The following is a 25,134-nucleotide window of genomic DNA, read 5'->3' as shown; positions in this document are numbered from 1 at the left end:
GATGAGTAAGTCATGAATAGTCACACAGGAAAAATAAAAGTTGCTTGTTCTCATAAAAAATGAAAGGATTTTCCAGAAAAAATGAAAAAAACTGACTTTGTACCCCAGCCCAGGGATCATGATGGCTGTGAGGCTCTGTTTTGGAATTAAATGTTGAGCACTGCCAGATGCCAGACACTGGGAAGAGACTGTTTTGTCGGCAAATGGGATCTGCAAGTTAATTGGTGTTTTCTGCAGGCTTCTGGCTGCGAAATGAAATTGGAAGCTGTTTAGCCACATGGATAATACTGGACCTGAATACAAATGTCACATGTCACCACCAGGGCCCACTGTGAAACAATAGTCTTCCCACTCGAACACTGTGCCATTACAGATCATTTAAATATGGGGATTTCATTTAAACTAAAAGCCCCATTTGCCTCTTACTGCAATTTAACAGTCCTCTTAGCAAAAGCTAAGTGACAAATTAAATGAAAAAAGTGCCCACATTTTTAAGGCTGTGATGCAAAACAACTTTTTATTGCTTATGATGTGCCATGAATGAATCATTATACTTGTCAACCCTAAGCCAGGCCATAATTGGAGCAGCTACTGTTATCAAAGTGGGGCTGCTCTCTGATATCTTAATAAAGCTGAAACTCTTAAATTAAATCCCAGATGCTTAATCTGATGAAAGCAGTCAAGTAGAAGACTCTAAGACACGTATCTACTGCTTGATGGACTGATGGAGCCCAGCACCTTGTCAACACGTAGATTACAGAATCAGATTTTTTTTTTTCCTGTGAACTATCATTTTCAGTATCATCATATCCTATTGCTTGTCTTCATGGTGAAGAAACTTTGTATAGTTCGCATGTTACAAAACAAACTCCTCCATTTTGATATTTAAGAACTCCTAAATGGGAAGTTGGTTTGTTTTTTTTTAAGGATTAGTTTCTTGTGAAGTAGAAGATGGCATTGTCTTGGGGAAGAGGTTGTGTCCAAAGAGGTCCTTGGCAAGGCAAGGCAATGAATAGAATTGGTGAATGTGTTTGGGTTTTGGTTCATGCTGATCTGGGTCTCTCTTGGCCATCTTTTATGGTGTTGAGGAGAACTTAAATGGCACTCTCTGCATTCAGCTGGGTGCCTTCCACATTTTAATGCATCATCTCCTCTCTTACCTCAACCCTACTGGAATCTAAAGTTTTCAAGTATAGGAACCTCTTATGGTATTGAAATGAGCCTCATTCATGTGATAAAGCTCTTCCCAGTGACATTCTTATAATCCTTTCTGTAATATTCTAAAAATGTACTAGCATATTAAATGGACTGTTGCTATAAAGGAATTTCTTGGGTGGATAACATGACTTTGCTGCAGTAGTTTTAAATATCTTAGTACATTTTCACTAGTACTGTACTCTGTTGTATACCACTTTTTAATGTTGGGTCAAGCTGATAGTCTGTTTTGATTTCACACTTAATTGGTATTTTGACCATTTTCTGGATTACAATGATACAGTTTTGTGTTAAAAGTTGAAATAAAATACCATTTTACAAGGTATTTTACACATACAAATAGTACAGTATATTTCCTGATGGATCATGCCTGGACTTCTACTAGTAGCACTTTGGTCCTCATGTAAAGCTTGATTCTAATGTTGAGGTTATGAAAGGAGTCATTATAGATTAATTAAGAGAGATTTAATTGCCATTCTGCCATGAGTAAACTAATGATCAAGTGTTAAGTAATGTTTATTTGTTTGATTGTTTTTTAAATTTGGAAACCACTCTGAATTTTTCCTGATAAAAATTTGTAGTCATCTGTAGAAAACAGCAAGTTAGATTCTTTTAACCTTAACTGAATGTCTATCATTAACTTAACTGTCTTCTATCTATATTTATGTCTCAGGCATGCCTTTCCTTTGCAGTTAGAGACAAACTTGTATGAATGGGATGTGCCAGCTGTTCTGGGCAGATTATCTGTACTAGTGCTTAAGTGAAGGGGGGAAAAGGACAAAAGCAGCTATGGTTGTTGCCAGTATGCCATGAAAGAAATTCCTTCCTGGTGCCAGATTGGATAAATACTCCAGGGCTGCCTGAAAAAGAATGAAGTAAAGCATTTATTACAGTTTTGGTGTTCTAGTACCATTTTTCTGGACCTTCATGCTTCATGCAATCCCTTTTTAGGGTCAACCACGTAATAGAGACATTCACTTTCTCCCGTATTTTACGATTTTTATAAAACAGTACAGTAAGACTCTTTAAGTTTGAAATCTGGTTGCCAAGTTTATATGTACATTGTCTTTATATTGTTGAATATCCCCACTTATAATTGCATTATGCATTGCCTTAAAAATAAAGAAAGTACCCATGCCCTGCATTTGTAGAAAATAAAGTTAACTTCAAAATTCTAGATACATATTAGTCAGTTGCACATAGGGCATTTCTGGCCTTGAAATGAAAGTGGTAGGCAGTCCTGTGTTTGAAAGGAGGTTGGATGCACCATTTCCTTTGGTCTTTCATTGTGGGACTTTTTAGGTAGAGTGGTATCTTACACATATTTGAGTCTTAAACTGTATCATATCCAGTAGGCTGTCTTCACTAAGTAGTGGTTACATTAGTATTTGTCTCAGCTGTCATGGTCCTATGAAACACATGTACCCTCAGGTCATGCACTTAAGGTTTCACTTGCTTTTTCACAGAACAAGCTGTTAATTTATGTCAGTGTCTTTGAGTGATTTCTGTTGTTGGAATGCTAAATTAACAGCAGGTCAGAATTAGCATCGCAACAGAGTTTTGCTATTCTGAGACCTGAGTTATGGATGACAAATTGTTGTCATGGCCCTACAGTGTCTTAGTTGATGCTGTCACCTTGATTTCATCAGTGTATGAAACCAGGCTACTGTTCTGCAAAGATGGATTTTGTCCGCCTTCTCTGGGGATCATTTCCTTCTTCCTCCATCACTGACATTGCCATAGTAGTATTTGAAATGAGGAGGGTGCGTGTAAGGCTAGATTATGATGGTAAAAATATAATTTTTAGGTAATTTCACAGAATATTCTGAGTTGGAAGGGATCCAGAAGGATCATTGAATCCAGCGCATAAGTGAATGGCCACTATGAGGATCAAACCCACAACCTTGTGTTATTAGCACCTTGCGTTATCAGCTCTAACCAGTGGAGCTAATCCTGTGGCATTTATCAGATTTCAGAAATAGTGGTCATGGTAGTTACCTTTAGTGTGTAAGCATAGCTTGAGGGGTTATTTTTAATGCCATACAGGAAGTTGCATTTCCTTTCTGTTCAGTTGGATGGAAAGTACTTCAGATTTTTTTATTTACTTCAGATTTTTAAAGTATCCACATTAAAGCAGTCGTTTTTATTCCTGTGATGTTGAACTGATTTACTTATAAATGTCCTAAAAATATTTTGTATTGAAACTGGTGCACAATTCATTGCAGCTCTAACTCTGGAATCATGTCTGCAAAGATTAAGGACAGAGTTTTACTATAAGCTAAGCTAATACTTCGTGGTATTTTTTCTGTCCTCTCACTCTTTTTTTTTCATACTATAGCATTAGGCTGCCATTCAATTTTCCAGTGCTACCTCTACTAAATACCAGAGCTAGAGAAGTGATAGATTCATGGGGAGGAATTACTGAGTTTTCACTAATTTCTGAGCTTTACCTGTGGTTCAGCCATCTTGCCTCATGGCCTATTTTCTTTTTTTCTTTTTTCTTTTTTTTGTTTTGTTTTGTTTTTGTTTTTCTTTTTGTCTTAAATGAATACTGGAAAAAAATCTTGAAAATTGGTGGTGAGAAGTGCAAGAATATTAATCTACTTGTATGTGTGAAATCAAGACAAAGGAAGTCCTTTATAATTTATCTGTTACATAGACTAAAATTTTTGTAGGGAAGACAGTTCTTCTAAACCCACAAAAGGTAGCTGAAAATTGTAATTGGAACTGGAGAAATTTAACTAAGAAACTAGAAAAAACCTTTGAATTTTGAATTGTGGCAGGTAGTCAGTAAACTGGCTGTCTAGCCTGGTGCTATGCTAGATTTTTGTATTATAAGTTATAATTGAAGTATTCTGTTTTTGTGAAAACTCAGCAATCATGTTTGGAGTGGAAGAAAAAAATTACTTGAGAAACAAAAGTGTAGGAAAGAATTTGAGCTAGACAATCAGAATATACTCCTTTGGTCAGTTACAGTGTATTATTTATGTTCTGTGAGAATAGTTATGGCAATTGTAATTTCCAGTATGCAAAATAATATTTGCACTGTTTTTTTGTGGTGTTGTTGTGGTGGTGGGTTGTTTTTTGTTGTTGTTGTTTTGGTTTTGGTGTTTTGGTTTTTGTAAAGGAGAGGTGTTTTCATCCCTCTATAAAGGAAAGGTATTTTCATCTCCCTATTTTATTAATAGCTTGTTTTGTTGGACAAACATCTCCAGTTTTGCTTTTCCTAAAAAAACTAACTGTGGGAGGAATTAATTCATCTCAAGGATAAATTTATATGGAAGTAGCTTAATACATTTGTAGTTATAGTCACATCAGCTTTTCTTCCGAAAATTTGTGAGGTCTCTGAAGGTAGACTGTGACTACTGGGAGTATATTGCTAGATATAGTAACTGGCAAAATATCTGATACATATTTTTGTCAGAAGCATACTTTGTGTTCACCACCTAGCTGTAAATATTGGCAACTAGTTAAAATTGTGAAGAATTATATTAAGATTAAGGACTGGTTTTGTATTATATATGTTAGTATTAGCTTTTGCCTTCAGTTGGTTGATTATAAACAGATGATTAAATAATTTTCTAACTATGAGGAAAGTTAATCAGTGAGATTCATTTGCAGGTTCTTTATACTTTCCTTTAGCTTTGTAGACTAATAGCCCCTGTCTTGCTGCAGTGGTTAGGATATAGAGTACTATAGATGCATAGAAGGGTTTCTAATGAACATGTGACTGATTTTTAATGTTCTCTTGGGGAGATCATAATCGACTGACACACTGTAAACTGCACCTTTCAAGCAAATTCCTGTTCTTTGAAAATTTTTGAAACCTTTGGTTGAATGGCAAAGTGTCAGCAAAGATGCAGGAATTTTAAAAAGATACTTGAAAGGTCATAACCAGGCTCATGCAAAATGTCAGAAGTGTGTGGTTAGTTCCTTGTGCCATTGTGCTAAAGCTGGAAACATAGAAAGAGAAAGCAGAGGTTTGTACTTACTTGACATATCAGCAACCACACGGTCTGATTTCTAGCTTAGCATAGAAACTCTATATGTAAATACCCGTTTCGGCCAAATGCACATGTGCCTTTAAGCCTTATAGGAGCAGCAGGCAGCAAGAAGGGGAAACTTAAGGAATTAGGTGTTTTGTCTCTGTTTGACACTTCCCCTCTCTGAAATGGGTGCTTGGAGGTTAGCCTGCACAAGGGCAGTGATTCCCTCATGCCATCAGTGCTCCAGGTAATCCATTGCCAGCTAGTGTGAAATGCATGGGGAGTGATTATACTATCATACACAATACAATCAGTGTGAAGCACTTTTCAAGACCAGTACATCAAAGTTTGATTCAGTAACAGAATGAATTAGAGCAAAATGAAACACTCTGTTCTCCAAGAAACACAGCACCCACAGAAAACCTTTCTTCTTTCTGAAGGCTAAACATTGAAACCAGAATGCATTAAGGAATTTTTGTGAATAAAATTGCAACTTGGGTGCAATTGTGTGCTATCAGTAGTTTTCCTTGGTGCTCTAATTGAAGAGGGAACAGTCCTGAAGCACTTGGCCTATCTTTACTGTTTTATAAAAGCAACTGTTTCATTGGAGCAGTCTCCAGTGGGACTTGTGATTATGTTTTGTTCTGGTGGAGATCTCTCCATGCCTGGAGAAGGGCAGGGGCTTTTCCAGTTATTCTGAAGGCACTTGTCTTTCTCATTCAGAAATAATAAACACCACACTACCTTCTTTGAGGTTTCCAAGTGGCTGTCCCAGTGAAAGTGGGTCTGTGTTTAAAATGCAGATGTAAACCACTTTCAAATCCTTTGCTGACACCAGTACTTCAAAGTGTTAATAGATTCTGTCTGCTAGTATTGTTTTTCTTCTGGCACTTTAAATGCTTGAAGATTATGTTTTTCTAATAGAATGGATTAATCTCAAGTGGGGCACAGTGGCAAGTGTGTAGCAGCTGCTGAAGCTGTTTTGTCTGTTGGGCGAAGGGAATGATCTTGATTACCTGTCTCCATTTTCTTTGAAATGGTCAAGTGCTACTCCTGTAACTTACTTTTTAAGATAAAGTTGTTGCAATAATGGAAGGGGTGGAGAAATGTTACAGCAGCTGTCTCTTGAATATTTTAATTTTGGAAATACATTGTTTGATCTAAAATATATGAAATATAAAATTTCAAAGCAAAGGCCAAGTCTGAGCCATTGATTACTTAGGTGTTGTGAATGGGGAAATGCTCATCCAAGCTTAGCTGTACAGCAGCCCTGACAAGATAGCATCATGTTTTCAGGAAAAGCAGAGTGTAATCAAACAGATGAACAGAACTGTATGCTGGGTGCTCAGGTAATGATCAGTGTTCTAGGACCCCCTAAAATTGTTTCCATCACCACCTTTCTATTTACTGGAGCAAGAGTAAAATATCATGTGGTTTATGGAAGGTGAACAATACCTTGTCTCTTGGGAGAGTCTGTGCACATCCCTTGCACTTCGTTTAGCTGCATGGATATGTGTGTATACAGGATGTGTAGTTATGTGTAGTTCTATGCTGCATCTACTTTTACAGTGAGTTAATGCTCTTAATGTTTTTCAGTTTGCATATTTAAATCCTGATCAATGTAAGTGCATGCTGTCCCTCTCTGCCCCATAAATTGAAAAGAATGGATGTCTCCAGAGAAACATGAAAGTACTGGTATTCCCATGTATGTACAAGGAAGGCCTGCATGTAAATTTTTCCTTTTTTTTTTAGTGGTGAAGTTAACACTAAAGATGAATGATAACTATACATTTTCTAAAGGAGGTCTGTCTGAACCAAAGGTCTGTTTTGGCAAAGCTGCCTTTTTTGAGGTCAAGAGATTGGTGTTGAATCAAAATAGACAATTCCTTACTGTAGTGTAACAGCTCTAATACCCTTTCCCTTTTGAAATTAGAACCAAATTGCAGTTGTACCATGTCATATTTTCCAATTATTTTCTGGGGAAAACTTCTTCTATATTGAATTGTGATTGTTTTGCCACTGTACTGTGAGGAGTTTTGTATTGAAAAGACATAGGTTAGAGTCCAGGGATTTAAACAAGAACTTCAGTTGTGTTTCAGTAGCATGTAGTTTGGGGTGGGGGAAAGATGTATCAGCCTGGTGAGAACCAGTCTGGAAAAAAACATGATGAAAAGGAAATAGGAATGAGAGAGAGCTGTGTTAGAGAGAAAAGCAGTATGGAAACACAAACACTTTCTCTGAGGTTTTGGTGTCTCTTTTCAAAAAATTATTTTTTTACTGAGACTTTTGTTCATATTGTAGTTTGCATTGGAGACATCATTAAATTTAATCAAACATGTAAACTTAAGAATGCTAGGAATGTATTTTGGAATGTGTTCAAATTTCTTTGGAGCATAAACTGTTGCAAACCGCAGTTTCTAGGCTGAAGTCACTGGAAATTGAGTCCGATACCTTTCTTGCAAATTACAAGTACCTGTCCTTCATTTTTTCCATAGGACTTCCCTGTAGTAAAGATAACATGATCAGTAGTTTCCCCAAATGGGAGCCGTCAGGCAGAAATACACTCTCTTGTTTGACAATAGGGTAGTCCTTCAGGTTAGTGGTGACATTTAAGGGCTAACTCAAGGGGCCTTCCACTGAGCAGCATCAGAGTGGAATAAGAATATCCCCCAGGCTCCTGCCACTTGGCATGTGATAAAGTGAACATTTTCCTCAGACTTACCAGCACGAGGAGCAGGCAGGAATCATTGAATTGAAACAGCCAGAATGGAGCAGATCTCAGGGGAGGAGGAAGGTGTAGGGAGCAGAAGTAGGAAAAAATTTGAATAGAGGTAAATGCACTTACATGGGGTAGGGTGGAAGAGAGGGGTGAAGGAAAAAAATCACACACTAAAAAAAAAAATCCACTACTAAAACGCAAACTAGCGAAAAATACATAGAAATCCAAATAGAGGAGTGTGGGGTCATAGGCATTATCCATTCTTTTTCCAGATGGTAGGCTTTGTAGTACTACAGGAGCTCTTTCAGTTCCCTGTTCATCTTTGAATGGCAGAGTTTTGTCTCACACTTCTCTTCCTGCAGGGAATCAACAGCTATCAAATCTGTTTGAGATCTCAGATATATATATGCAGCTTTCTCTGAAGTCATAGGTAACAGGGTGAATTGTATATTGAAATTTTAAGTGGTTTGTGAGGGGTTATTGGAAATACACTCGTTCTTTACATGAAAATTGCGTGAGTTTTAGAGACAATGTCTGCTAACAATGTAGTTAGCTTTGACATAGCTTCTCACATGAAACCACAGATTTTTTTTAAAGAATATTGATACTTTAGGTTATCTTTACCCTCTCCTGTCTCTTAGATGTATAACATGTGTAGTGGAGCTTCCTTAGGAGGCTGGTGAATTCTCTTGCCTTCAGTGATGTGGAGGAAAAAAAAAGCCCATTTACTCTGTAGACTTATTCTGTGTTGCATGGTGCAACACAGTAACGTGCCCTGATGGACAATTGAAATACTTACCAAATGGGTTTAAGATACTCCACTTTGCTTTTGCTTCAGTCTGAGAACAGTGGGAATCTAGTTACAAAGTATTACATTGGTGGGTTGTTGGGGTTTTTGGGGTTTTTTTTTGGTTTTTTTATTGGTTGGTTACTTGTTTTTTATTTTTTTGGGGGGTGGGGTTGGGGTTTTTTTTTAGATGCTGAGAGGTACAGTGTAATGCCTTCAAGTGATACTTTATTCTGAAAATAAATAAGCAAGCCCAGAACTGTTCTCCAAGGCTGTCCCATGTGTGCTGCATTTGTGTTTTGTTTTGCAGATTGCAAGAAATGTAGTCATTCTGTCTTGGGCAGTACTGAATCATTGATGCTTAATAATAAGAAACAGTTGTTATTTTATTCCTTCTGGAGAGTGAAGTGTGCTGGAAAATGTGTCTAAAGAAAATGATATGATTTGGATTTAAAAGAAGATTTTAAAAATGGCATTGGCCTTATTAACCCCCATAGCAAGTTTCAAAGACTTCCCTGAATCTGGAACAGTTGCTGTACTCTATCTACTGTGCAGTAATAAACTGCAGTAGTTTAGTGTCTCTCAGGTGTTCTGAATAGTAACAGACCATATTTTGTTTTGGTTTTCAGATTTTTTTTATATTGCCTCCCTTAACATGTTAGTCTTGAATAGCAGGAAACTTAACCTTAAGAATCATGCTGTTTCTGTTGGCTCCTGTGCTATGGCCTACCTGAGTTACTTTAGGAATGAATGTGATGTGATGCCCTGTGACCTGGGTATCAATTTTGCATTTTTAGTTAGCAAAAGAATCCCAGAATGTGAGACTTTTATCCTAGAAGAGCCAGCTGCATTTTTATTCTTTGTTTTTTTTTCTAGCCTGTCATGAATATTGTGTAGTCTAAGCATATTCTTGGAGTCTCTTTCAGTGTATAATGCACATTCCTAATGAGCAAATGAACTGTTGCTAAACACTACTTTCAGATGTCTTCATGCTCCTGTCAAAGTTCAAGCTGGTGAAGGGACAGCTGATTTAGAGCAAAACTTTTCCATTTGAAAATTGCCACTAGACACCCAGATGCATTTATGCCTGCTGTGCTGTATAGTGTCAGGGAGCAGTTTCCAAAGTGGTGGTATGTGTGATACGTCAGCACAAATTAGCCTACTGTTAGAACTCCCTGAACAGAAAATGTAAAACAAATTTTCTAGAGTAACCAAATTACTGAAGCAATTGCCATAAAAATGTCTTATTCCTATCACACTGCACAAAATTAGTGTTTACTGATTATCTGAGACTGAGATGTATTTAGGAATGAGTTGCATAAGTACTTCTGATGGGTTCTGAGTGTGACAGTATATGTTTACTTAATGCATGTCTTACTAATGTACTTCTTTGGTCCCCTTAATATGAAGCTGAAAGACACATAGTTCTCATTAATACATGCAATGTTCACTTGTGATACAAGAATTTGATGAAAAACTTGGTTTATGTAACTTCTGTAACTTTATGTGAATTATTTTTTGACTTTGACTGATGTTCCTGTCTGATGAGCCATACACTGGGAACTCTGGATTTCTAATACAAAAGACCTACTAATGCCTTTTAATTGAGAAGGCTGGCTTTGTACCATCTTTCAGATGCTTCAGATTGGCCACATCAGCCCCAAGCGCCTGTATCAGGAATTCCGTCTGTGTGGTGTTAAGCATAGCTGGGAAGCAAGCAGTGTAGCCTTGGAGTGGAGAAAAAGTGTATGCTGTAGAAGTTTGCAATTAGTCATTGGCTGGTGCATTTTTTAATAGAAAACATAATTTAGCAATTTTTTTAAAATCAGGTGCTCTGTGGATGTGTATAGTCTTAAATCCCCACTGCAAGTTGGAGCAGAAGTCCAGTTGGCTAAAACAGCTGAAAAAATGGAACAGTGTGGATGTTTGTCCCTGGGAAGATGGAAACCATGGAAATGAGCTGCCCAATTTAACCAATGCTTTGCCTCAGGGTGCAAATGCTAACCAAGGTGAGCCTAAACATATGCACTGACTGCAACATATAATATAACTTCTATCCTGTACACTCTAGCCTTTCAGAATTCAGCATTCTTTCCTGGGACAAGTAATTTTCTTGTTGAGAACTGACCATCCAAACTCAGTTGTACTAATACTATCTTTGCTGAAGAACAAATAGGTGTTTTTTTATTATGCTGGGGCTGTAACATTTTCAGAGCAGGTATTTCTATTTTGTTAGGTCTAACTCTTCACTTGGTGCTTCTAAATATTGTTGCATGAAAATTGGATGTCCTTGAAGTATGTTGTGTAAAAGTCCCATTGTTTCTTTGCTTGACTGTAATCTAGTATTCCTTCTGGTATTGGGGTTTTTATTTTGTTTGCATTTATAAAGCCTTGATAGCTGTTTAAAGAGGGATCTGTTTAAACTACATTAAACTTGTATGTGAGAAGCTAAAGCATCTGTCTGTGGGATGTGCTCTGTATGTGCCGTCTGCATTAGTAGATGTGTGGAGTAATGCACACCTGCATAAAGTAACTGTAGTGCTGCCATCTTGGAAGAGGTGTCTTTTTGTGCTTGGTATCATATTTTCTAATCTAAAATGGGATTATCAGTCTAAAATGTGATTATCAAACCTCTTGAAACAAAGATTACTGCTAATAATTAGGCAAAGTGCAAGGTGTTTTTGGAGGGAAATCTGTTCATAATCCTCAAACCATCAGTAATGATACATATTGCATACAATTGCAATAAAGTTAAATTTCTTGGTAGGTGTCAGATCTGCACTTAGTTGGGTTTTTTATTGTTTCTTTTTCTTGGAAGATCACCTGTGAAGGAAAAAACTTGGTTCATTATTAAATTTCACAGCTAACCAGGAAGACAAGTTCTTTCATCAAATCACCCCTTCCTTTTTTTTTTTGCTTCTTTGTATGTTCAGACCAACCTTGGCAGGCTATTTTATATATATACAAACTCTGGTCTGGCTTCTGAACACTGATAGATGTAGTGCCATGTCACTAGAAAAATTTTGCCATAGGATGATGTCCAGTGAGGATTATGTCACCCCCATGGCTTCAGGACCTCACTTTATTCATAGTATTTGTATGTGGTCATGGCCAGCAAAGTTACACAAGTGCTCAAGGTTAGTGTCACTTCTCAGAAAGAGAAATTACATACCTTTTATGCAGTTTATCCCTCCTTCATTCTGACAGCTGTGGATCTAAGGAGAGATACTGAGGATACTTGAGTGCCATGTACTTTCTGGTTTGTACATGCTGTTGAATGTCCTTCAGCTCTAGCAGTTCTCTGTGCAAAGTCCTGTCTGCCATCAGCCGTGCTGGTTTCTAGATCTCTCTCTGAATGCAAGATGAATGTGGCACACACTTTGTCTGAGTTCTTGGGCAATAATAGGATGTGAAATGTCATCTCCAGGCTGCTTGGTGGACTGGGGGCAAGGCAGACTGCCAGCAACTGAGGGTTGGTGGATAGGCACAAGACAGGAGTACTGTGAATGACTGATTCATGTATGAATGAGCAAAAGCTGATGCAGCTTTCTAAACCTGTGAAAATGACAGATTCATCGAACAGGCCGCATCGGACAGTGTTTACTCGAGCCATTGAGGCATGCGATCTGCACTGGCAGGACAGCCACTTACAGCAGATTATCAGCAGTGACCTGTACACCAACTACTGTTACCATGACGACACTGAAAACTTGCTCTTTGACTCTCAGGGGTGGCCCCTCTGGCATGGTAAGTGGCTAAACCGGAAAGATGTTTCTATGACTTGGTGCTTTGTTCATTTTCTGTGGCATTATTTTGAGGGGGGAGGTGGTGGGGAGACGGATGAAAAGCCTGGCAAAAAGAACAGAGGCTCCCTTGAAATGTTGTCTCAGAAGTAGTTCTTTAAGTCTCCCTTGCGTAGTTTTAAAAACAAAACAAAACAGAAAAAATTGAAACAAAAAAGCCCTTTTGAATAACCTAGTAAAACAGCCCATTTCATTTATGGAGGCATTGCTATTCTTCAATTATTTTTTCTGTTTTAGAACATGTTCCTACAGCCTGTGCGAGGGTGGATGCATTACGATCTCATGGATACCCACGAGAAGCACTGAGGCTAGCAATAGCTATTGTTAATACACTAAGGAGGCAGCAGCAGAAACAGCTGGAAATGTTCCGGGCGCAGAAGAAAGGTAAATGTGGGGAACAGGAGGGCAAAGTGTGTGCAAGTTGACAGTAACACCAGGATGTTTGCATGAGGAAAATGGTTTTGAAACTAAAGTGAAAGGGATGTCTTTTAACTCTTCAGTCTGGATAGTGGTAATGTCACATTCTGGGTGTCAAAGGTTTTCATTAAACTGTGTTGTGAGCTGTGCAGGGCTCTTATCAACCTTCTCCAATATATATTGCATGATAGGGCCTTTATTTCAATCAGTGGTTTTGGTTACGCAGTGAAAATAGTCACCCTGTTTACAGGTTTTTGAACAGAACTTCACGTTTGGCATGTCAGGTGTTGAATGTTTTTTCTGTGACCTATAATTTTGCTGAGCTTTGTATACTGGGGTGTAAGCCTGAAGTGGAGAGTAAAAGCAAGGCAAAATCTGAACTACAAAATTCATCGAATTGGGCAGTGTTCCAGGAAAATCTTTTGTAATGCTTAAAATTTTAGTTTCTCTGAATAGAGGGGGCTTGAGATTTGTGTTGGGTGTTTTTTTATTGTTTGATTGTCTGGTTTTGTTTGTTGTTTTTTTTTGTTTTGTTTGGGTTTTTAAACACTGATTTTTGTAAAATATTTTGTGGTATTCCACTGAGCAATACTGGGTTTTTTTGGTTTTTTGAAGGGGTGTTCTCCTTCAGATATAGTTTCTATAGCATATGATCCTTGCAACCCAAAATAATTCTGCTCTGAATCTTTGTAGTTTAAAGAGGCAGTGGAAGAAGGGTATGGCTTTGTGGTAGAAGAGCGCACATGGGAAAACTGGAATTATTTTCTCAGCTGCTACACTAATCCTTTCATTCGTATTTTATTTCAGATTTTCTCTGTTACTCTAAACAGTATATCCTCATGCATTCTAGTCAAAAATACCAGTGTGAAATCATACATGTAAATTTTTCAAGTGTGTGTTCAGATGTTTTCCCAGAAATGAGCATTTAGAAGACAAGATATGCACCTAGCTGAAAAAAATTTAGCTGCAGTTCCTATGTGCCTGTGTATTTTTTTCCCACAGAAGCAAGGAGTAAGCATTTTTTGGAACACTGTTGTTAAGAAAGGTGCCTGTATCGGCATGTATGTGTGCCTTCATATCACTGGCAGGTGTGAGGAGTCGGTTGCAAGTATGCTGCTTGTAGTAGTGCTCCTTTTCATTCCCAGTTGCTAGTGTAGCATGCAGGCTTTCTGTACCTCTGTTAAATTCCTTTCCTTGTGAGCAGTTTCTGTAGCTATCACCTAATATTCTATTATAATGTTTAAAAAGTGCATGAAATGTGATCCCTCCTGCCCTGAAACAAAGTAGTTTGTTGTTTCTATGTTGTCACTCACTGCTTTTTTTTATTTTTTAATCTCATGGGGAATTTTTAAAAGACTCTTTTCATACCATAAAGTGTGCTGGTCTCTATAACCAGAGGCAAGCTGCAGCTACAGCCCAGCTTTAGGCTTTCATTCAGCAAACACCACATGCTTCTGCTCAGCTTTTATTCATGTGACTGATCTGATGTCCATGGAGCCACTTGTGTGATTTTACGTTAAACGTCTCTGACGAGACGATTGAAGCCTTTGGTTGGCATGACAAAAGAGAAGTTCATAGGTAGGCACCCAGAATAAATAGTTCAAAGTGAATCAGTAAGAAGTCACCCTGATTTTCCTTCTTGGTAATATTCTTTACTTCTGCCTGTTGTCTTTAGTATGTGCTATTCGTTAGAAATTCAGTGATTTACTTGATACATATTACATAACAATGGATTCTTCAGGAAAACCTCTATACCATTCTGACAGTGTGTCTGTGTTTCATTTTGTAGCCCCACACTTTTAAGTAGGAGGAAGCACGACTTAAAAGTTTAATGCATATAGATACTCAGATATATGATGCTTTGTGAACAAGAGAGAGTGAAGGGAGGTACAAGTTAATGTGTGACAGGCAGAGAAGCAGAGCAGCCATAATGGCTTGTATACAGTTTTTAATGTTTTAGATGCAGTAATGCATTTGATCTCTCATAGTTTACTTGTGTTTGTAGGTCTAGGAGGAAAAAAGGTGGGAGTGTCAAAGGGGAGTTGTTGCCATATGATGTGGATTTGGGGAATTGCTAATACCTGTTACCGCAATCACACTTGCTCCAATTTATTGCACTTAATCTTTTTCTGTGTTCTAACCAAATGATGAGTAAGGGCTACAGAAAAATATTGTTGAAGATATTTGTGGACTAAAATCTTAAAATGACCAAAAATACACTTGATCCTATTAAAATACAATTTTTTTTCTTGTATATCTCATTTAAACATTTGATTCTTTTTGTGTTTCTTTTTAAGTAACTGTCATCCTGAGTTTAGTGCAGAGAGAGGGAGGGGGGGGAAGAGAGAGAGGTGCTTAAAAATGTAAAAAGCGAGGAAATTGTTGTAAATATTTTACCAAAAAAATCTTTGTTGTAATTCTTCAAGCAGATGTTTTCAGAAGAATTCAAGTAGTCAACGAAGAGATTTCAAAAGACATTACCATTGAAATTTTTGACCCATAATACACTTTCCTAGTGCTGAAAAAGTTTGGCTTCCATTGTTTTTCTTTTCTTATTCCTCATTTACATATTTACCAAGGGCAGCGAATTCACCCTGAAAGATACTATTTTCTCCTTCTATGCAGAAGCTACTGGAAATACTTTGAATTCTGTACTGAGGGCATTTTAAACAGTTTTACTAGTGTAATTGTTTCAATGGACTAACATGAGCTCTCTTTCCCTCCCTCTTCTGTGTGTGTTTTTTGCCACAGAACTTCTCCACAGGGGAGTAACCTCAATAACGAATCTTGAAGGCTGGGTGGGTCACCCTTTGGACCCCATTGGTACCCTTTTTGGTAGCTTGATGGAAGCCTGCAGGGTGGATGATGACAGCTTCCATGGGTTCTCTGATTTCACGGGTAAGACCAAGCAAATGCAATAGTCTGGTTCATTTCTTCATTTACTGGAGGTATTTTTCTGTCTTGCCTTTTTGAATCAGTTTCAAAGTCACTGTTTCTATAGTATAAGGACTCACATTTGCATATCTTAGGAAAACAAAAGGGGGAGAAAACATCTAAACTAAGAAAGCACTAAACTAAAAGTTACCAGTTACTCATTCTTGAAGAAAATTTCACATTTGAAATAAAACCCAATATGACTTCATAGCAGCAGTCTTTTCCACATACCTTGCACTGTCGTCTTTCTGAGAAATTGCAGGAAATTGCAAGATCACAGAGTTGCTAAGTTTGGAAGGCACCTCTGGGGACCATCTATTCTACCTAGTCTGCTTGTAGCAGCATCACCTAGAGCAACACTGCTCAAATCTGTATCCATTTGGGTTTTGAATACCTTCAAGAGTGAAGACTATACAACCTTCCAGGGCAACCTCCTGCAGTGTTCAACCACCCTCATAGTTAAAAAGTGTTATCTTATGTTCAGATGGAATTTCCTGTATTTCAGTTTGTGCCCATTGCCTCTTGTCCTGTCACAGGATACAACTGAGAAGAGTCTGGCACTGTCTTCTTTACATTCTCCCATCAGATATTTATACATTTTGGTAAGATCCTCCTGAGCCCTCTCTTTTCCAGGCTAAATAATTCCACCTTGCTCTCATTATATGAGAGATGCTGCAGTCCCTTAATCATCTTTGTGTTCCCACACTGGATCTCCTACAGCATGCCCATGTGCTGGGGAGCCCACAGCTGGACACAGCACTCCAGATGTGGGCTCACTAGTGCTGAGCAGATGGGCACAATCACCTCCCTCAACCTGCTGGCAGCACTCCTAAATACAGCCCTGGATGTTTCTAGGTTTCTTAGTTACAGTGTACATAATACTCCAAAACAATGACAGAACACTTAAAATTGGTAACATACATAGTCTATAAATGGTAGGAGTTGGAAAGTAGAGTTGCTATATCAATACATGATTTAGGATAAAGATAGGTCATGTACAGCCATTTCAGGTTCTGTATTTGCTCCCCAGGATTTTAACTGATTAGTTTCTTATTCTCAGTCTCTTTCCACCTTTGGGGTAGCTTCTTAACACCACTACTGTGGACAGAAACTGGATTCATTACTTAACCTCAAGCTCTTTTATGTACACAATCTTCTTGGGGCTTTGCCTCAAAACTCCTTTTATACAATTAGATTTTCTTCAATAAATTTCTACTCTCTTACCCACCAGTTCTAGAATAACTTTCAATTAAAAAATTTGGAAATCAGATTCTCTGCTGTTACTGAAAAAAAAACCAACTTGATGAAACAAAAAACATTGTGTGCTGAAAAGTAACTTCCTTTTGCACACACATACATGATCTTCCAAGTGCATTCAGCCTTTCCATTTGCTGCAGTTGCCCATCTCCTTACATCTGACAATTATAACTTTTTATTCCAAAATTAGACTGTAAAATGCTACAAGCCAGAATAGCATTTTGTCATATGTGGTGTCTGTGAAGTGACAAATGAATTGGTAGCATTCTTTAAATCAGTTTATGGCTTGGCCTGTGTGGGATTTGCTTATAATTGTTACTAAAAGTAGGACTTCTAATGTTAACATTATGCATTATTATCATAAACACAAGTGTAACAAATTAAAAGCCTGAAAAGAGTGCTAGCAAACAGAGCATATATTAAAAGAGTGGAGTTCCCAGGCCTACTATATTTGCACAATTCTAATAGCTTCAGCTGACATCTACATAGGTGTAGAAGCACTTTACCCTACTTCTTGCACATCAGGGCTTTAAGAAAATACAGAAATGGGTAGGGAAAGAAATTGGAATGGATCTTGAAATTTTGGCCTGATTAACACAAAGCTGGAGGAACTGCTTTTTTAAAAATGTGCAGTTTAAAAATGAAAACTTTAATTTTTACTTTATTGGGTTATTTAAAACCAAATTATTTTTGTGTATTTCTGCTATGTGAAATCAGATGACATATTTTAGATTGGAGTGTTGTATTTTAAGACTGGCTAATAATTTAAATTATTTAAAAAAAAAATAATACTAACAGTAGAAGGTTTTGTGTATGTGGCATTGTAGGCAGATTATGGGTTAAATGGTTTGCTGATGTGTTTTTCTTTCTGTGTCACCCCTTACAGAGAACCTGGGGCAATGCAAATCCCTGGAGTACCAGCACCTACCTGCACACAAGTTCTTAGAAGAAGGGGAATCTTACTTAACACTGGCTGTGGAAGTAGCATTGATAGGGCTGGGACAGCAGCGAATAATGCCAGATGGCTTGTATGCACAAGAGAAGGTTTGTCGAAATGAGGAGCAGCTCATTTCTAAGCTACAGGAAATTGAATTGGATGATACTCTGGTGAAGATTTTTCGAAAACAAGCAGTCTTCCTATTAGAAGGTAGCTGAATATAGATGCTAACTGCTTCTCTAAACTGTCTCCACTTACACAAGCACACAGAACTAGTGTTCCTGTAGAAACTGCCTTACATACTTAAGATGGTTCTTCTGCTTAGAGCTCCATGAAAGTTTTTATTAAGTCTCTTACGAAAATTGACATACTTTAGATATCATATGACTGTAGAGATAAGGCATATACTGACATATAAACCTTTTGTTTTAATTTTAAATACACTTTGTTCTTTACATTTGTTACATGTCATTATCTCAATAAACTGATTATACACTCCAGGCTAATTATTATGTAATATGGACATCAGTTATCAACAGTTCCCAGATACCAAAATTCTAAGTATTCCTTGTATTCTGCAAAAGGAACTATACTGGCAGCTTTTCAAATGTATGAAGATTTTGACCACTGTGCCCAAGTGAAGAGCTCAGAAAATTCAAGTATAATTGCTGAGGTAGAAATGCAACATTTTATTTGTGAAAATGGAGAAAGCTACTTGCCTTTGAAGTTTATGTCATAGGCGGAAATTAAAATATTTGGTCAAATATTGTGGCTTCAGTTCTGGTCTTGTGCATAAATTATGACCATGACATACAGTTTATGTTTTGGAATTAGGCAGTGTTGAAATAAAATCTGCACATGGAAGTGCATACTTTTGCCTTAGCTTTTTAACATGTAGCACTTAAGCATTATGTTCAGAGAGCAATGTCACGAGTTCCAAGATTGTATTTCTGGTTTTTGTTCTTTTTTAATGGAAGAAGAAACTCCTGGGGGACAAATTATTCAAAGGCATAGTCCAGGTTATGAGTGCACATGGCTTGAAGGGGAGTGTAGTACTAGTACTAGGTAAGTTGTTACACAACAGTTGTGAAAATGTTACACAGCAGTCAGGTTTTGCTAAAACTTTGTCTTCTGTGGAAGAGGTACAATATGTTGCTTAGGGTTCCCAGCTTTAAGTCACTGTTTTTGCCTAGATTTGAAACTGCAGAGAAGCTACAACACAGGGAAAGTTTCCATCATGATGTGTCTGTACTGCTTCTTTATGGCCTTTGGACAAGAAAAGATACTGTCTAGATCTAGCTATTAACATGCAGGATTCCTCTGCATTATAAAATCAGTTTGCTGCTTCTGTATACTGGTAAGGATGCTTTATGAGAAAAAGGCAGGATTTCTCTGATATACTCTCTGATGCTCTGATAATTTAGTTTACTATTTTGATCACTGAAATTCTCTTAGTGTTTTCTTAGAGTAGTAAAGAACTGATCATAGCAGGAAGTCTGCTAATAAAACTGCCAAAAAAATTGCCATTGTGAGCAATGTGCAGCAGTTATCTTACTTTAGTGTGTGATGAGAAATCTAGCTTTCTGGCAGTAGTTTCAGTTTACTCCTAGGCAGAAACTGCCAGTTCATATGGAGGAAAAACTGTGCAGTGATTTAAGGTGCTAATCATACCAATTGTGAGTTTTTAGTTGAAATTCTCTGGATACAATAAAGGAAACCTAATCCAATATTTAGCTGATTTCTATGCTGTTAATGCAGATTAATGCGTACTGTGTGTAGCTACCATTTGAGTTTGTGGGAAAGCAGAATATTAGACTGTTTTGCAAGAACTGTTCTGATTCTTTTGCTTGACTGTTAAGTTAATGGCAGAATATATTTTCATATAAATGCTTTGTCATGTATTCTTGTGTCCTGACTGAGTTTCTGACTGGACCACCAACTGGCAAACATACGTGAAATGGCTTCTTTCATTCAAGCAATGCCAGCTAGATTTGAATGGCTTTCAACTTCATTTGAAATGATTATGAGACACACTGTCACCTACTAAATCTTAATTGACATTTCCTTTGCAATCAGCCCTGGTCTTTAGAAGTGCCCAACTATGGAGCTCAGAATTTTTTCATGCCTACAGATTTCTTTCCTTGCATATTATGCTAAGGCAGCAGTCAAAAACTTTGTTGAAACAAAAGTGAACTCACACAGTCATCATCCATCCATCCATCCATCCATCCATCCATCCATCCATCCATCCATCCATGTATGATGGGTTGGAGTCTTAGAAGTAGTAGTAGCTTTTGGGACTGCTGGATGTCATCTGTGCAATAATTGTCCAGTAATATTTAATACAAGATTCTTATTCTGTATCTTGCAGTATTTGATGCCTGAACCTCTTGTCACTAAAGTCCGAAAACTGTTTGACACAGTTTTCCTATTTACAGGAATAACAGTCTTAGGTGTGCAGGGAAAATGTAAAAAAATAGGATTCATATGCACTGTGAACATTTGAAGCTTAACAAGTAAACAAGCTTAACAAGTTGTTGTTGTTGTCTACTGTGATGCTGCTGTTATCAAGTTGAAATCTACACCTTAATGAGAGAGAAAAATCTGTTGCCCCAGTAATAAATAAAATAGTATTTTTAAAATCATGTGGATATACTGCATTAACAGCCAGCTTTGATGCACAATCAAACCTTGTGTTCATCGTTACAGAATTCTTCAGGTTGCAAAAGACTAATAATATCATTGAGTCCAGCCCTTAAGCCAGCCACCACTGTTTTCACCACTAAACCATGCCCCTAAATGACACATCCACACTTAATTTGAGCACTTTCAATAGTGATTCCACTACTTCCCTGTGCAGTCTATTCCACATATATTCCTATGCCCTTTCAGTTAAGACAGTTTTCCTAATATCCAGTCTAAACCTTGCCTGGCATAATCTGAAGCCATCTTCTTTCATTCTGTCTCTGGTTGCTTGGGGCTTTTCAGGCTGGTGTCGAGAATCATAAGGCCTCCCCTGAGCATCCTTTTCTCCGGGATCAATACCCCCAGCTCCCTCAGCTGCTTCTCACAGGACTTGTGCTCCAGACCCTTCCACAGCTCCATGGTGCTTCTTGGGAGTTGCTCCAGCACCTGATTATCTTTCGTGGATTGATGGACCGGAGCTGGACACAGCACCGGTGTGGCCTCACCAGTGCCCAGTACAAGAGGACGATCCCTGCCCATAGTGCTGCTGATCCAGGCCAGGATGCCATTGGCCTTCTTGGCTACCTGGGCACACCCTGGCTCATGTCACTAGCACCCTGAGGTCCTTTTCCACTGAGCAGCTTTCCAGTTACTCTGTCTCCAGCCTGTGGAGCTGCATGGGGTTGTTGTGACCCAAGGATAGGACCTGGGGCTTGAGTCATGACCACATTCAGACCAAAAGCTTATTTAAATGCCAGTGTTAGGTGAGATGTTGGAAGGATCAGGTGCTTCTGTGGTGGTTGGTCATGTAATTTCAATTAAAGGTAACACTTTTCTATGGTTGTCATTCTCTTTTTCCTGGTGAATTTGTGATAGAGCAGTGGCACACCAACAGGGTGCGTGGGTATTGATGTGCGTGATACAACTGTGTGGAGGCAGAGCTATGACTTTCTACTTTTGCATAACAGGCTTGATGAATGAGCCTCATGAAGTACTGTAACCATTCTGTCATTTGTATAAGCACTGGGAGTGTGCTTAGTATTACAAAATTTGCAGTCTGTCTTGTTTTCCTAAATAATACATGGTATTTAATATAACTGTAACACATCATGTATATGTGATGTGTTATCTATTTCACTGAAATAGCAATGTAACTTCACCTTTTGTGCAGCAGGCTCTGTCTTTGAATACCACTTCTAGCTGAAGGTGGTCTGAATGCTTTTGAAGGTTCAAAAGCTGGGGTTTAGCAGTTTGTAGAGACTGACATTCTGTTTCTCTTTCCTGCAGGTGGACCATATAGTGGCTTAGGTGAAGTTATCCATCGGGAGAGTGTTCCAATGCACACATTTGCCAAGTATCTCTTCACCTCTCTCCTACCTCATGATGCTGAATTGGCATACAAAACTGCACTGAGAGCCATGCGGTACGTATTCATGAGTTGTCTAAAAAGAACACGAGTAGTGGATGTGGAAAGGGGGAAAAGGTTTGGTAATCAAGACCTAGTCTCTTTTTCTGAAATAGGCATTCTTCCATTCAAGGAGTCAGGGAGGTACTATTTTGGTTCTATCATCTATAAAAGTAAATGGTGTCTATAGTAACTATATTATAATAAACTATAAACTATATATAAACTATTATGAACACTAATAATTATAAATAATTAAATAAATATTATAATAATTTATAAATGATTAACACTAAATTAGTGTTTATTTAGACTTGTGAAACAGAATTTTCTGTTTCAAATATGTACAGAATCCCACACCTGGAGCACAAGATTTTGTGTTATAAAGCCACTTCAGTTTATGCATTCTTCCACCCATGTGGTTGTGTGTGTATGATGGTATTGGTAATGAAATAAGGAAAGAGGTATTTCACCATAAGTCTCAGGATTGTTTGCTGCTTAGTCTATTCAGCAGGACAATTTGTTTCACTTGCCTTCTTTATGAATTGACTCTCAACAATAGATTTGAGTGGTGTGGTCAGAGCCTGTACATTTTTTAGTGCTTCATAATATCTTAGCCTCTTCTGGGTGAATGTTGGCGTCTAAATGGAGTACATCCAATGATAACAAAATGTCTGGTTTGCATCCTATTTGTCTTCAGTGATCAGAAAAAATATGTTTCTCAGGCAGTGTGCACTGTCTCTCTCTCAGGGCCAGTCAGACTGGTAATGATACCTAAGAAAAGACTTCTGAATGAGTTTTCAAGGATCTAAATGATCAGTGATAAAACTGTTGTCCACATAGAATGCAGGGAAGACAGTGGTCCCATCTGAATTGTCAGCTCACTATCGAGAACATTAGTAGTTAATGGCTGACAAAGAATAGCCACAGCTGAATACTAAGACCAGTCAAGTCATTGATTATGAAAAAAAAATTTTGAGTTTTCCTGGTCATTAGCACCAAGCATGATTGCACAGTGATTAAAGAGCGTCCTATGCACATGAAGAATATTTAGCTTCATCAGGCAGGTTGTGTTTGTATGGTTTTGAGGTGTTTTGAGCAGCTCTCTCCAAAAAGCTAAATAGGGAGAAAACAATTCCTGTTCTTGAAGGACTAAATGGGAGGTACTGCATAAGAACAACATAAAGCTGTCAGTTTAAGACAAAGATCTGCTTAGCCTGTTGGATATTTTCCTGCCTCCAAGAGTGTCTAGTAATGGATGCTATTGGAAGAGTCTAAAAAATGTGAAGAGTGACCTTACGTACTTGCTGATTACAATTAGCATTTTAGGAAATAGATTGAGAATTTGAAAGTACATTACTGATGAACTATTGAGATCATTCAAATGAATGATCAGAAAGCTACCTGGACCACTTAAGTTTGCTAGTCTTTTTTTATCTCAAGGTAAGTATGTCAATAACTAATTATCTCAGAACAGGAAGATAGTTCAAAATTTGGTACATGGAGGTTTTTTATTTGGTTTTGTTTTGTTTTGTTTTTTGTTCTTTCTTTGGTTGGTTTGGTTGTGTTTAGTTTTGGTTTTTTTTTTAAGGAAAAAAGTTAGTTATTTTATAGAACCTACTCATGTCTTGAATTTACTTTCAGTTACTACCTTAAAGGATTTCTCAAGAGTTAGTTTGTATGAATTTTTCCTCCTTAAGCTAAACTATTGAAATGATCCTTCAAGTCTGGAGCAGTCATCCATCAGCAGCTTTCCTGACTGCCTCAGTGAACATGGCGTCAATATGCAGTTTCATTTGAGCAAGGATTTGCCCAGAAACCAGTCATAACTGAAAGCTCTTTTGGAAGTTTCCTTTCTCAACTAGAAAAACAAGACATTGAAAGATCCAAATGATGAAATGTCAAGTTAGTCTTCGGTAGCTCCAGCCCTCATTTGCTATAAAGCTGTCATCTCAACCAAAGAAATTGCTTCTTAAATAGACCAGTATAAGAAAGAATTGTCTGTTTCCATCTGGTAAAATCACAGGAGATGTCAGTGCAATCAGGGCTGTTTTCCCTCCATAGCCATTTTTTCATCACTGTATAAGACAGAAGGTTCAGTCCTAGACAGTAATCATTCTTTGTGTAGTTGGATATTTGGCACTCTTCAGACATGTGAACTGCTGTCTTGAACTATGGTGATGGCAGATTTAGACACTTTCTATTCCATGTCTGTCTGCATTCTTCTGCAATTCTTATATTCTCCTGAAGAAGGATGATTATTCTTCCCATTCATACCAAAATGTTAGTTTGATAAGAAAGGACTCCCAATACAAACCAAATGAAAAAGTAATGTAATACTGCCTTGAGGGGACAAGAATAAACACAACATGAAGATTGAATGTCTGTCTCATGGCTGAGAGGTTGAATGGTCAGAAGACGAAAACTTGAGCATCTTGTCTTCCATGGGAGGGAGGAAGTGGCTGTGGCAAGGACAGAAATCCCATGTAGAAGTTTGTAAAGGCGCTACATGGAAATCTCTACAGCTGCTCATGCTTTTACAAGTGAAGCATATTTCTTTTCTCACATCAACATTTATTAAAGAAGTTAATTTCCCAAGATCCCAGCTAGTTCCGCTTCAGATAGAAGTGTTTAGTGTCAGTCTGCATACAAGTCTACATGGGTCAATTACCCATGCTGGCAGCTCAGGAGTATTTAACCCCTCTGTACTAAAAAACACCTGTTGTTGTGTAATTTTTTGAGTCTTATTTTAGTGCATGTAACACTTAATATGAAATAAATGGAAACTGAGACCACAAAGCCTTTCATGTATGCACCTCAGGTCTGCAAGGACAGGATTGTGCAGTCCTTGATGGTCACTTCTATCTACAGTTTTCTGCTTGCAGCACTGAAACATGTGGAGCATAGTCTTGGAGAACATGAATCTGCAGTGACCTAGTTGACTGCTCACTTGGAATCTGAACTTGAATATTTGGCTTAGTTTGGCTCA

General features: G+C 37.9%; 1 protein-coding gene across 3 annotated transcripts in view; it reads left to right on the top strand.

Moving 5' to 3' along the window:
- The window catches only part of ZSWIM6 (zinc finger SWIM-type containing 6), a 120,958-nt gene that overhangs the window by 87,096 nt on the left and 8,728 nt on the right, over nt 1-25,134 (top strand). For 2 of the 3 annotated variants that reach the window (XM_014260456.2, XM_088054234.1), the window contains 6 exons: nt 10,537-10,716; nt 12,278-12,454; nt 12,748-12,894; nt 15,679-15,825; nt 18,005-18,265; nt 22,028-22,163. In XM_014260456.2, coding sequence (XP_014115931.2) covers nt 10,537-10,716; nt 12,278-12,454; nt 12,748-12,894; nt 15,679-15,825; nt 18,005-18,265; nt 22,028-22,163 — 1,048 coding nt within the window. The remainder of the gene's footprint in view (nt 1-10,536; nt 10,717-12,277; nt 12,455-12,747; nt 12,895-15,678; nt 15,826-18,004; nt 18,266-22,027; nt 22,164-25,134) is intronic. The other variant, XM_088054233.1, reaches the window with a different exon arrangement.

This window comes from Pseudopodoces humilis, chromosome 4, assembly GCF_049639895.1.
Source record: "Pseudopodoces humilis isolate 2021_Gansu_Grassland_sample_001 chromosome 4, ASM4963989v1, whole genome shotgun sequence".
NCBI classification, from domain to species: domain Eukaryota; kingdom Metazoa; phylum Chordata; class Aves; order Passeriformes; family Paridae; genus Pseudopodoces; species Pseudopodoces humilis.
Note: the sequence above shows the minus strand (reverse complement) of the source record. Positions and strands in the feature narration are given on the sequence as shown.